The sequence below is a fragment of the Paralichthys olivaceus genome, chromosome 16 (assembly GCF_024713975.1).
Source record: "Paralichthys olivaceus isolate ysfri-2021 chromosome 16, ASM2471397v2, whole genome shotgun sequence".
NCBI classification, from domain to species: domain Eukaryota; kingdom Metazoa; phylum Chordata; class Actinopteri; order Pleuronectiformes; family Paralichthyidae; genus Paralichthys; species Paralichthys olivaceus.
In genome coordinates this window covers 15,369,271-15,382,977 of record NC_091108.1, presented here as the reverse complement: position 1 = coordinate 15,382,977, position 13,707 = coordinate 15,369,271, and the positions used below count along the sequence as shown (strand labels likewise).

The 13,707-nt window shown below is 37.1% G+C and overlaps 1 protein-coding gene across 1 annotated transcript; it reads left to right on the top strand.

Annotated features, from left to right (window-relative positions):
- Positions 1-1,090: 1,090 nt before the first annotated feature.
- Positions 1,091-13,538, top strand: LOC109638557 (sodium- and chloride-dependent GABA transporter 2-like). Its single transcript, XM_069511695.1, has 18 exons — positions 1,091-1,251; positions 1,416-1,523; positions 1,607-1,683; positions 1,853-2,945; positions 7,784-7,989; positions 8,151-8,285; positions 8,386-8,526; positions 9,430-9,514; positions 9,610-9,742; positions 9,905-10,039; positions 10,189-10,292; positions 10,377-10,501; positions 10,587-10,699; positions 10,941-11,078; positions 11,273-11,375; positions 12,047-12,147; positions 12,289-12,456; positions 12,553-13,538. The coding sequence occupies exons 5-18, from the start codon at positions 7,800-7,802 to the stop codon at positions 12,691-12,693; spliced, it is 1,812 nt and encodes a 603-aa protein (XP_069367796.1). The 5' UTR covers positions 1,091-1,251; positions 1,416-1,523; positions 1,607-1,683; positions 1,853-2,945; positions 7,784-7,799; the 3' UTR covers positions 12,694-13,538.
- The last annotated feature ends 169 nt before the right edge of the window (positions 13,539-13,707 follow it).

Below are 13,707 nucleotides of genomic sequence, written 5' to 3'. Positions count from 1 at the left end.
ATACATATTAGCAAATCAATTTAAATTTCTATCAAGAGAGATTTTTTAGGATGACATTTAATATATTGTGAACAGAGGAATAGACTTTGGCACATCCTGACCCCAGCAGGAAGTGGAACACCGTGGAAGCAATCAAGACTTCCCCGGTCTATACTATACAATTTTACAGAGAGGACTAATATACTAACTAAAACAGTATTTGTAAAAGTCAACAAAATGCAATGTGATAGTGAAAACAACAGTAATGAGCTTTACTTATAAGAATAGAAAGTGATGTATGTGCATTATCTGCAGATGTGAAGCTTGACGTACATTTAGGTGTGTGATGTAGTACATGACACTGTCAGCTATTCATGAGGCCGACAGCAAACTCTGTTCTGTCAGGGGAGAGGACGTGTAAAGGATGTGTCCTGGGTGAGAGGGATCCTTGGTGATTTTCTCTGCTTCCTAGTTACTGTGGCCTGAAGGGAAGGCAGGGAAAATCCAGATCATCTCTAAATATTGATATCATATAGCACTTCTCAAAACAAAGTTAAAAAAACTAATAAAACCGCAATAAAATAATAATGTGAAGAATTAAAACCCTAAATAGGTGAAAGAAATGTAATGCGTTTAAAGTTTTGATTTGAAGGAAGCTACTGACTCAGCTGGTCATATTTCCTCAGGCAGCGTGAAACTCAGAGCTCAATTTCAAAAGCTCTGTCTCCCTTATTGTGGAACAGTAAGAGGATCAGTGCCAGAGGATGTCGAGCAGGTTGTGTGGGGAAAAGAGATCCTCGACGTGAGAAGTCAGACCATTTAAGGCCTTTTCTGCTGATCTCACTGTTGCTCATTTAGCTTTGTGAAGGCAGCTATGTCTTTTTATGTCCTTTATTTTTACACATTCACCCTCTCATTCATCGGTTAGATAGTGGGAGGGTTTCAACTGTTAATCATAAAGCAAATCACAAAGGGCTAAGGCTCACCGATTAGACAGGTGTTGTGTTTCCTCATATTTTTTTGAACAATGAGCCCATTATTTTTGACCTTTGGTTGTGTGCTCGAGTTAGTAACTATTGTTGGTAACACGACACACCTTCTGAATGAGGGAGTCATTTCCTCATACAGGACAAAAGTAACCAGAGGTCCTTTGGAAGCAGAAGCGACACTTTCCCACACTCTCTCACTCTGAAAAACTAAAAACGTAAAGCTTCGACATGCTGCTGCTGATATTACTCGCTGCAGGTTTGACCTCAGGAGCTGCCCAGACAAGTGAGTACAAGTAATTAATGCCTGGGACATTTAAAGTAGACAGGTAGATCGTGAATAGTGTACATAGTCAAATTTGAGCAAATTTGTTTAGCTGAAGTTTGTTGGAAGTTTTTTGATGTGGTGGATTTCAAATGTACTTAACTTTATTATTAATGTTTCCCCAGCATCTTTTCCCACCTTTTTTACGGGGACATCAACAACAGAGACTCCCTTCACACACTCAGTCCAGTCAACAGTCCAGTCAACAGTCCATTCTGCTTTCACAAACAACAGTAAGTGTTTCTATAGCCCACCCTGGAGTCTAACATGGCTTTTGATGGCTTTGAATTCATGCCTCTTTTTGTTTGTCCCACAGCTGTGGCAATCCTTCAGACAACCATTCAGTCCAGTCAGCAGTTAAATGAAACGACAATCGCTCCAGTCTTACACAAGGTAAGAACTATAGTTTACAGAATGTCCACACAGAGTGAAATGTCCACTTTAACTTCAATTATCAAACATGAATCAAACCTGTGCTGATTGTGTAGTGCACGTTCTAATAATAACAGAAGGTGAACCAGGACCTGAATATGATGAGTTTAATATGATTTGTGTATTTCAGCTTTACAACATCATCCAGCAGCTTCAACCACATCTGAACTTCACCCTGACTCTAAAGAACATGACTGAAGTCTGAAACAGACTCATCGCAAAGGTTTCTGTGTGTTTCTGTGAGTTAGGTCCAAATTATTAAGGGTGATCCTCTGCTGTTTATTATGTTTACTTGATTACTTGATAAAGCAACACTATGCAACTTTTTGGCCTTAAAGTAGCAGCTACATAATTAGTTCACTGTGATGGTGGACTGATGTAGAATAGGGAGCATTTTGCAGATTAAATTCCTACTCCTCATCTGAAAGCCTGTTCTTGCTCAATGTAACTTGTGTGTATCTGACTGATAGTCGCAGCTTTAACTGCCAGAATCAGGCCCATTAATAACCTGCATTAATCTCTGATATCCAGCAGGAAACCTTTAAAATATCAAGAACTGAGAACAGAGTTTGGTCACAGCAGCAGCTCTTCTAGTTCAGGATCATGAGGAATATGTATTCAGTTGGGACGATGATGATAATCACCACCTGTGGCTGCAGTGCCTGTTGCTCAGTGAACTGTGGTGCTTCTCTCATCATGAAATGTATTCTTCCTGTCTTCACTGTACTTTCATTTTCTTTTTCATTGAATAGCATGAATCCAAACTATTAATTATTTGTTCTTCAACAAAGTTATAATTTGGACAGTGTGATTCTTATTTCAACAAATTACTTCTCAATGCAGTAAGTCACAGTTCCTGACTGTCGCCACAGGTGCTTCCCAGGTTATTATCTAGTGTCCTGGAAAGAGTCTTGGGATCTTTACATAAGTCATTTATTTACTCATTTATTAGTTATATTATGATTATATGAGAAGTTTATTATTTTGCCCCAAGCACTGTGTTTTCAGTTTTTTTCTTAGAGATACACTTCTGTTTAGATAACACTATCTGGTTTTGCACTCTTTGGAAAGTTTGAAAAGCAAATATTGCTCAATATTATTGAAAACAGCAACAGACTTAATTCACACCACAGTGATAACTGAGGAGGACACTCCCTGACATTCAGTGCACTCAACTAAGTTCTAGTTGAGTTTTGACTGATCTGGAGAATCTGCTCTCTACGGTATTGTAAACTCTAAACTAAATATTCTTCCTTTGTCACATATCACTGTAAATTTGTTGTTCTTTTTTATCTTTCAGTTAAACAAAACAAGATGTGAAAGAGTTATGCTCATTTTCTTTAGATCAAAGTTTAATCAAAACTGAAAACAAAAAAGATTGCTCCAGCGCCACAAGAATCGATATCAAAATATTCATGATCTGATTTGAACTGCAGATTCAATAGTGTGCAAATATTCTCCCCCCTTGATACTTTATCTTTGGACTTGTACTTTTACTTTCTGGTGATAATAGTAATCATATCTCACTTATAACACCTTTCAAGCCCAAATGCTTCTATAATAGATAATTAAACTGAGCAGAACATTTTAACTGAGATTAAAAATACTTTTTATATAACAACAAATAATTAAGTTACTTAACACTTAACATTTTCATAGTTTGCTCAGCACTGTCAGATCAGTCATTTCTGTCAACGTGTTTCATCGATATTTACATGTGTATAAAAGTTTTGTAAGTTTGATTTTTGATTCATCACCATGTACAGGCCTAATCAAATCTTATACATTTATTCTTACAGGTTTCATGGGGAAAACAAATCTAAATATTAAAAAGGGTAAATAATAGAATAGAAAACAAAGAAAAATATAGCTTATACAGCTGCTGCTTCAAATCATCTTTATGTTTCAAGTTTCAAGCTTTTCTTCCTGGTACACCCAAGATGTTTTCACGGTATGCTGATGTCGGGGGGCATTTAAGTGCATGGGCTTATATGCTATATAATACAATATATTCTTATTATATAGTATAATTGAAAAAGTATAGACTTCTTGTCAAAGGTAACAATTCTTCTGGCCCGAAAATGTGGGGGGACACTTTCTGACATGGTAGCTTAAGATGGATGAATGATAAATTAAAGGTTTCCTTTTTTACTTCCTGTTACACATATATTTGCAATAGGAAAATGTTACACCTGGCTATCAAGTGCTAACTCACAGCAAAATCAATGTTACATTGTTATACTGGTTTTTATCTAAGGCCTTAAACAATTTTTTGTAAGTTGAGTTATGGTCACAGCTAAAATTAAGGGCTAAAAGTGCAGCACCACATGTTTAGTTTTCCATCCGTTGACAGTTGCCTTCTTGGTGTAAGTCTTAATACATTTAACAAGATGTGGAAATCTGGTAAAAGACGCCCCCCACCTTATTGTTTTGCAATAAAGCTGCTCAATTTACACATGTTAACTTAGGGTATTCATTTAAGTAACTTCAGTCCACTAAGATTGTGATGTTGTGGTGTTGCACTTTGTTAAGTGTTTTATAGGAGACCTCTTAGTAACATATCAATTGCAATTATATGTATGTATAATTATCATTTCTGTACTATACTGTTTTGTTGTGTTTTATCTTGTGCACCTAAATGTAAGGCAAGTTTCCAAACTGGGATAGTAAATTATTGATCAAACTAATACAGTTGGGCGCTAATTAAAAAAACTCGCACCAGATCATACAAGCCTCATGAATAATAAAAAAAAAACCTGAACCTGTAGCCAAGTTCAACAGAGACGTCACAATCTTCTGCCAGATTGTATTGTCAGAGTCTAATCGAATGTATGATGTTGGGTGATAAATAAAACCCCTGTTTACTTGTGGCTGCCACTGACATATGTTGTGTGTAAGAAAAGAACCATTTACAAACTCAAAGTTGGATTCATCATAGATCACAGACAGACCAGAAGGTGAGCGAAGAGAATCAGAAGAAATAATTTTACCTTAAGTGATGTTTTTACTTGTTATAGCAGATGAACAGGAGAAACTCATAACACTGAGAATAGTTTCAATCCATAATAGTGTTGCCAATGAACAGAATACACAACACCTACACATTATTATTACTATTTCGATAAAAGGAAATACTGTTGAAAAATCCCTGACACTGTTTTTTCAGTGTTTCTAAAAGATAAATTATGCTACTAATAATTTTTTCAACCATTTTCTGTGAACATAGAAAAGAACATATTTTCAATTACGGCACCCCCCCCCCCCCCCCCCCCCCCCCCCCGAGTTTTCAGAGTATGAGGATCACATTTCTGACAGTGAGTTTGAGGAGGGCGATGAAATTAACCATCAGCCAGCTCCAAAATAAATCCTGTCAGCCGACAACCACAGGACCAGGCCACCAGCAGCCAGAAAGTGTAGAAATATGGATGTCAAAAAATTGTGAAATGAAATGTTCTTTTGCCAAAGGATTGAGCCACCCTGCATGCTGCCAATGTGATAAGGATGCCACCAACTCCTTTAAAACGATTTATTTAATGTCACTAAAATAGCAGAATAAAAACAAAAGGTGTTCAGCTACAATACAACAAAAGACGGCCATGGGGTGCCGTTTTTAAAGCAGCTCACGCTGAAAATAACAGCAACATTTTGTCACATTTAGCTTCAAACCATGTTTAAAAAACTCGTGTGAATTTTTGAGAGTCACTTTTTTGCACATTTACAACAATATTAGTCAACTGAGAGATCGTCTTCATAAAAGTGACACTAAAAACTAAAACTAAAGTTTCTCCAAACGTGTTTGTTATTTTATGTAGTTATTATCACGATATTCCATGTCCAAGAGTCCATTTCCCCGGATAAGATGGGTTTTATTCGTTATTTGCCACTATAAACACACTCTGACCTCCTCGAGCTTTTATTTTGGTACTTCCTGTTACCGGCATTTGAATTTGCATATTAGTTAAATATTTAGTTTCACCCGAAACATTTAGATTTAACATTTAGATTTATATTCAGATTTAACATTAACATTTAGATTTATATTTAACATTTAAATTTAGATTCAGATTTAACATTTAGATTTAGATTTAACATTTAGATTTATATTTATATTTAAAATTTATATTTAACATTTAGATTTAGATTCAGATTTAACATTTAGGTTTAGATTTAACATTTAGATTTAGATTTAGATTTAACATTTAGATTGCACATTTAGATTTAGATTTAGCATTTAGATTTAACATTTAACATTTAAGTGTAACATTTAACATTTGGATTTAAATATTTAAAATATCTCTAAGTTGACAAATATTGTTGTAAATGTGCAAAAAAGTGACTCTCAAAAATTCACACCAGTTTTTTAAACATGGTTTGAAGCTAAATGTGACAAAATGTTGCTGTTATTTTCAGCGTGAGCTGCTTTAAAAACGGCACCCCATACTTAAAATATATTTTTTTTTAACAGCAAAAAGGGTTAAAATGGATATTAAATATTGTGGTGTCTGAAATGCTATGTGTAGTCCTCCCCATAAAAGAAACGTATATGTGGGGTTTGAGGTTCACCGGTCCTGAGGAATTTGGAGTAAGCCTGAATAAATAGTAGGGTGTTAGGACACACTTCAAAAGGGAACACTAAAATTAGAGATAGTATCTCTCTTCCCGTTACTGGATAACCGGGAAGAGCTGGATAAGTAACTAGATGTGTTTTAATTAGGTTTACGCAAACCCTCCTATATAAACGAGGAGAAGAAGTTGCTTCGAGAGAAGAGATTCACATTGGCCCCGAATCTCTCTCCAGGCAGATTGCTTTGCTTGTACTGATGCTGAACTTTTTGTAATAAACCTTTATATACAATCAAGTCGGTGTCATCGGAGATTCCTTCATCATCTTCACATCATCGCAACCCCAATATACGACAATATATTACTAAAATCACTCAAATGAACCTCGGTAGATATCAACCAGTTTCAACTTTATCTACACGCAAATTCTTCATCAGTGTCTCTGTGGGGTAGTAAGGTAGTTCGGCAGAGTGAGGGGAGTGTTGGACTTTTGTCCTGGGATCGGACACACACACACAGGCGCACGCGCACACAGACACACACACACATCTCCTTCACTTAGCTTTTATCAGCCTCGCGTCACGTCTGACTCACTGGCCCTCGTCCGGTTCCTCTTCTCGGGTTTCTCTTTGCTGTCCCGTTTATCGTGGAAACTACATCGGTGTCACAGTCCACCTCGCGGTGTGTCCAACTCTCCAGTCGTGGTGTCTCACCCGTGTCCTCTCTCTGTCTCTCTACCTGTCCCAATCAAGTTCTTTAAAAGAAGCACCCCTCCTCCCTGCGTCTGCCAATCCTGGGCCCTGTGAGATGTGGTCCACTTCACCACAGCTGTTTGTACTCACTCTGATCCTCCTATAAACATGCAGCAAACTAAAACATGCAACTAAAACCATGCAACACACAAAGCAACAAAACCAACTGCAAAACATATATATAACTAATACTGCAAACAGAAAACTAGTTTAAAACATGCAAATATTGGATCAGAATCAGAATCAGTTCTTTATTAATCCCGGTGGGGAAATTCAAACGTTACAGAGCCCCTGAGAAAGAAGTGAAAGAGTAAAAGCAGGTATAAACATAGTAATTTAAAAATGATGTAAGACTAAAATGAAATAAAAGATAAACATATGTTGAAATAAACACCGGTATGTATGGATTTACATCTTTTCCTATTTGCATCTTGCTTGTCCTGTTTTTTATTGTCGCATCCTGGGCGACTCTGAGCTGCTGCACTTAATGCAGCTTGATTGTCAACATAGCTAACTCGTTAGCCATATTACTGGTCTCACAATGAGACCTGGGTTAAGTTGGATGAAGAGGGATCTTGTGGACTTGGTTAGCAGCTAAAGGCAAAAATGATCATTATGTTGAATGTTTCATTCTGGATCCCCATCAGCTTATAAAAGGTTGGCGTACTGTGAATAGTATATATTAATAATATAAATATATTCTCTTAAATCTCACATTGTTTTTATTCAAATGTAACATCCCTCAGCAGTTGACCTGTCCCAATGGAGCCAGCAGCTAATCCAAGGAAGAAGGTGATGAGAGATGACAGCAATCCAAATCACCCTACGTCAAAGCGTAATAAAAGAGGCCAGTGGGCCAACAAGAGGGAGTTCTTTTTGGCAGTCTTTGGTGAAATCATTGGCCTGGGAAATGTTTGGAGATTTCCATATCTGTGCTTCAAAAATGGAGGCGGTAAGAGAACAATTCTCTAAAGTCTAATCTATGAGTGGACATTTGGGGAGGACAAGTTAAGTTACATGTTTCAATCTTCTGCAATCATCAGTTACACTTTACACTTTACACTTCTATAAGGATGTTTTATTCATCACATTTGTGATTTTTCTCAAAAAAAGGCGTTTTCCTGGTTCCTTATGTTTTATTCCTGGTCACATGTGGAATCCCCATCTTCTTTCTGGAGCTGTCTCTGGGGCAGTTAACTGGTCAGGGTTCAATCACATGTTGGAGGAAAATATGTCCTATACTTGAAGGTACTGTGAGTTCAGTTAAACATTTAATACAGAAGAGTTGATGTAAAAAAATATATTATTGTTGCATCTTATGTTCTCATTTGATGATGTGTGTAAATAGGTTTAGGATATGGCGGTCAACTAGTTATTCTTTACACTGTGATGTATTACATCATCATCTTGGCTTGGGCAATCTTCTACCTCTTCTCCTCCTTCAACTCTAAGCTGCTCTGGGCCAGCTGTAACAACACCTGGAATACAGGTGAACATACATATTATCACACATGTTCCTCTATTAACACAAACGTGGTATATGACCTAGTCCCAAATCCTGATGACTGTTTATCTCTCTGTGCCAGCAACAGCCAATAGTTAGAGAAATTACCTTTTCGGTATGGCCATCTGTCCGTCTTATAAACATGATGTCTCAAAAAAAACGCCTTGAAGCAATTTATTCCAATTCTGTATAAATGTTCTCTTTGGCTTGAAAGATGAACTGATCCAATTTTGATGGTCAAAGGTCAAGGTCATTGTGACCAACACATTTTTGGTCGTAACATCTCGAGCACACAATGAGAGAATTTCTTCAGATTAGGTACAGATGTTTAGTTCTAATCACAGATGAACTGATTGGATTTTGGTGGTCAAAGGTAGATGTCCCAATGACCACATGCATGTTTTGTAATGTAGACACGACATCTCAGGAACAAATCCAGAGTGTCTTTTGAAATTTTGTACAAAATTAATGGATGAACTGATTCGAATTTTACGGTCAAAGGTCAAGGTGGCCCTGCAAAGTGTGTGTTTGGTCTCTAGTATATTGGTTAATGCAATATGGAGGGACTAAAAGTGCACTGGGTGGCAGACACATATTACCCCAAGGCATAACAGTGAACAGTACCCAACACTATTTCCTCCTGTTTGCTTGACATTTGTTAAAAACTGTGCCCAGATGTTTTTGGACATTATTTCTCACCCTTGGGACTGTGAAAAAATATCTTGACGCTTCACAGCAGACTGGGGAAGATGAAATGTGTCAAAAGACAAAGAAGTTTAAGACATTTATGAAAATGTATATCAAGACTGTCTCAAAGATATTCAACATTTAATTTCACTGTACCACAAAATCATTTTCATTTTAACGCTTAACTCTTTCCATTACTAGGGGACTGTGTTGATTTTCGAGTCAACCATTCATCAAATAATCCCATATCTCCAAATGCAACATCTCCATTTGAGGAATTCTGGCAGTGCGTATTCACTAAAAGTCTATTTCATATTGAACTGAAGATTAATTTTACAGGTGTTGGAAAGGTAAGTGTGTCTAAACATATGTTATGTTCAGGAGAAGAGTCCTGGGTTTGTCGGAAGGAATTGAAGAGATGGGTAGTATCCGCTGGGACCTGGCTGGGTGTCTTCTGCTGAGCTGGATTGTTTGTTACTTCTGTGTCTGGAAAGGAGTCAAGTCTTCAGGAAAGGTGAACATCCAAACAATTATGTCTGACAACTCCAAGGAACTGAAACAAGTCTTGTCTGAAACAATAGCTTAAAGAACTCTGAGAGATTAACAAAGTTGGATTTTTAATGTATTATGCTGTAGTGATATTATTTTGTCTACTCACTATATCTTTATCACTCAGGTCGTCTACTTGACAGCCACATTTCCTTACGTCATGATGATTGTGTTGTTGATCCGTGGTCTGACTTTGCCAGGAGCTAAAGATGGTATTCGATTTTACCTTTCTCCTGATCTGACACATCTGGCTAATCCTCAGGTAAGAAGAAAGTGTGAACATCACTGACTGATTGAACTGCTGAAACGTTTTAGTGGACGAGCATTTTAAAGCATAAATGATCAAATGAAGAAGTACATAAAATAACATATAAACAAAGGACACACTGAGAATGTTTTCATTGTGTAAAGGTGTGGATGGATGCTGCCAGCCAGGTGTTATTTTCTTATGCTTTGTGCACTGGCTGTTTGACATCATTGGGAAGTTACAACAAATACAACACTAACTGCTACAAGTAAGGAAAAAAAATCCTCTCCTCTGTTTTATTTATTTTTTGTTAATTTTTCTGACCCAAGAAACTTATCTATTGATATTACAGGAGTGCATTTGCCCTGTGCATACTGAACAGTACAACCAGCCTTGTTGCTGGCTTTGTAATATTCTCTGTCCTTGGCTTCATGTCACATGAGTTGGATGTTGACATCTCAACAGTGGTCAAATCAGGTATAACGTCTTTCGAGCTCGAATTAATGAATTACTTAAAGATTGGACATATTGTAGTCTACTCTGTCCTTTGTGCCACTTGCAGGTCCGGGCCTGGCATTCATTGCCTATCCTCAGGCAGTTGCAATGATGCCATTACCCCAACTCTGGGCTGTCTGTTTCTTTCTTATGAGTATGTTCCTTGGAGTGGATAGTCAGGTAGGACATTACCATTAAAAAACACATGTCCACAGTATCTGAAGTTAGGAAATGAACCTTGGTCCAAACTTTCATCTGTGAAAATGCTGTAAAGGAGTGCAGGATGAAGTAAAAAAAAACAACTGAGGGGTCAGTGTCAGTCACGCCAATCGTTCTCAATGCATTCCTTTGACATCACATTTTGAGTCTGTGTTATTGTCACTGAATAGAGCTTTAATCTATATCTCTTTTCTACCCACAGTTTGTGTATCTGGAATGTCTGGTCACATCCATATCAGATATGTATCCTTCCTTCTTTTTAACTGGTCATCGGCGTAAACTACTCCTGCTGGTCATCTGTTGTGTGTCCTTACTCATTGGTGTCTGCATGGTCACTCAGGTCGGTGCCGACTATCTGTGTGTTCTGCTGTTGGACTGTTCAGTATTTTTGCTTAAAGGAGTTAATGAAGGGTCACAATAATAAATAATAGCTGCAAATTCTTGTCTCCTGCTTTACATACAGTTGACCAGACAGCACAAGCAATTTCTGTACAACTTTATTGTTTTCTCTCTCTTTGTTCTAATGGACCACAGGGAGGACTCTATGTATTTCAGCTCTTTGATTACTACGCCTGTACTGGTATCCCATTATTACTTACTGCCATTTTGGAGACCATTTGTATAGGATGGGTTTATGGTGAGTTACATAGTTATTCAAATACAAATGGCTACTATAGAGTCCTATTACTCGGCACTAAATACACAATGACAATTCAAGGGCATGATTCCACGCAGCACTATCGATAACACCACACATACATTTAAATCTCAAACTTCCCTCAATGTTAAAACCATATTTGCCTTGTTTACAATACTACTGGGGGAATACCAATCCAGAGCAACAAGACTACAACCCCAGCTGACTAACAACAAAGAGATACAATTATAATTATAATCATGACTACTTACTAACTAAAATACAAATAGGTTATGTCTATCGTTATAATAAAACGTACATATTTAATACATTTTCACTTCATTGTGTAATACCATCCGCATTATGTAATAATCAGACTCATTTTGTGATAAATAGCATGAACACAATATGCAATAAATAACCCTGCATTTTGTAATAACTTAATACAAAATGCAGTAGTTATTACAAAATGTATGGGTTGCACTTATGTTAATACATAATGAAGTGAAAATGTATTACATTTTTAAGTTTTATTACATAATGTGGTGTTACCACTGCCTGCAAGAAACCCTGTTCTTCTGTAAAGAAAACATACATATTGTAACTCTTACATTTAAATAAAACTCTTTCTGAACTTTTTGTTCTATTTCACTTAAATGTCTTTCTCCCAGGTGCTGATCGTTATTACAATAACATTAAGGACATGATTGGCTACCAACCTTCGCTGTATATGAAATATTGTTGGAAGTTCATCACACCATGTTTGTGTGCTGTAAGTAAATAAAGTGAACTGCTGCTTCTTTAAGTCTCTAAATATACCTGACTGAGGAAATAAAAATGAAATCACTTCATCAGTGTTTACATATTTCCATGGTCTCAGTTTAGTAAACTGGTTATGTTTCTCTCTTCATAGGGTGTCTTGCTTTTCTCTCTGATCAAATTCACCCCTCTGTCATACAACGCCTACCACTACCCATGGTGGGGCAATCTCCTTGGGCTATTTCTTGCATTCTCTTCAGTCCTCATGATGCCGCTGTGGTGTCTCTACAGTCTGGCTGTAACTCCAGGAACACTAAGACAGGTACTCTTAAGATCACATATGTCAAACATATTGGGATTTTCCACCTTCAGTTTGCTGTGCTGTTATCATGGATTAATAATGGCTCTTTCCCCATAGAGAGTGAAAATGGTGACCACTCCAGCAGATGACATGTTCAGGGCACCAGGGGAGACAAACCCAGAACAGATGGACTTAGATGAGGACTCCAAAGACTTGGGAGAAGGCCTTCAACACAGAGAAGGACAAACGTCAGTCTAGTCCAAACAGAGAGACAAGTCTCCATGGGTCAATGAGGCGAGGAGAGAAAGAACCTACATGCCCACTAAACCAGTCAAAATCCAGAGCAATGGAGAGAGCTATAGTAGAAGTTAAATAGCAGCATGATTTAAGGGGCAAGTATCAGTCTCCAATCAATCCAAGTGTATGATTCATTTGTTGGGTGGAATGCTAAAATTATTATTTTCATGATTGCTTGATACATTTGTGATGGTGTTGTACTAATAATCATTTAATAATATAATAACTGTGTGAGTGATTTTAGAAATTCTTGTTGATGCTATGTATGATAAAAGGATAATATCTTTCAGGATGGTTCATACTGACTGTATGACTGTCATGGCACAGTCAGGGTAAAGGAAACACACATTAACTGTTATGTCTCATTGACAAATCATGCTTGGTATTTTTTAATCAGGGTTGTTTTATGGAATTCTGTTATGGATGATAATGTGTACTGTCTCACACATACGCTCCTTTACATTCAGGATTTGGGATTTTGAGTTTGCATTTAAGTAGTTTTGTTTGGTCGATGAATTAAATAAATGATTAATAAATAAAATAAATGTGGTTAAGAGGCCTTCATTAATTGGGATATTTTATATTTTAATGTTTGTATTTACCACCATAATGATCAAACAACTAAATACAAGTTTTTTCTTGATCCTCTTTCTGTTTTACATTTTTGCCTCAACTAAGGCATTGCTGCAGATGCAAAGACAGTACCTGCTGAGGTTTGAAAAGGAAAGCGCCTTGGAGGATGTGGTTTGGCCTTCGATTTCCAAATTGATTTATCTAGTTTCATTAGTGGTGATCTGCTTATATGACAGCTGATAACATCTCTTATTGATGTGGTATGAATTCCAATAAAGTTGTTTTCCTTAGTGCTCTTCAAGTGTATACACATCCCATGTTAAACATAACAGGCATTATGGAATACTATATATATGGGGGGGGGGGTCATCACTTGGGTGTAGTTGTGCACCACAATGGACC

Bases quoted from the DNA above. Each gene is read 5' to 3' on its own strand.
- LOC109638557 (XM_069511695.1), top strand. From the start codon at position 7,800: ATGGAGCCAGCAGCTAATCCAAGGAAGAAGGTGATGAGAGATGACAGC. The intron at 9,743-9,904 runs GTGAACATCCAA...TTTATCACTCAG, and splicing joins GAGTCAAGTCTTCAGGAAAG to GTCGTCTACTTGACAGCCAC. The intron at 10,700-10,940 runs GTAGGACATTAC...TTCTACCCACAG, and splicing joins TCCTTGGAGTGGATAGTCAG to TTTGTGTATCTGGAATGTCT.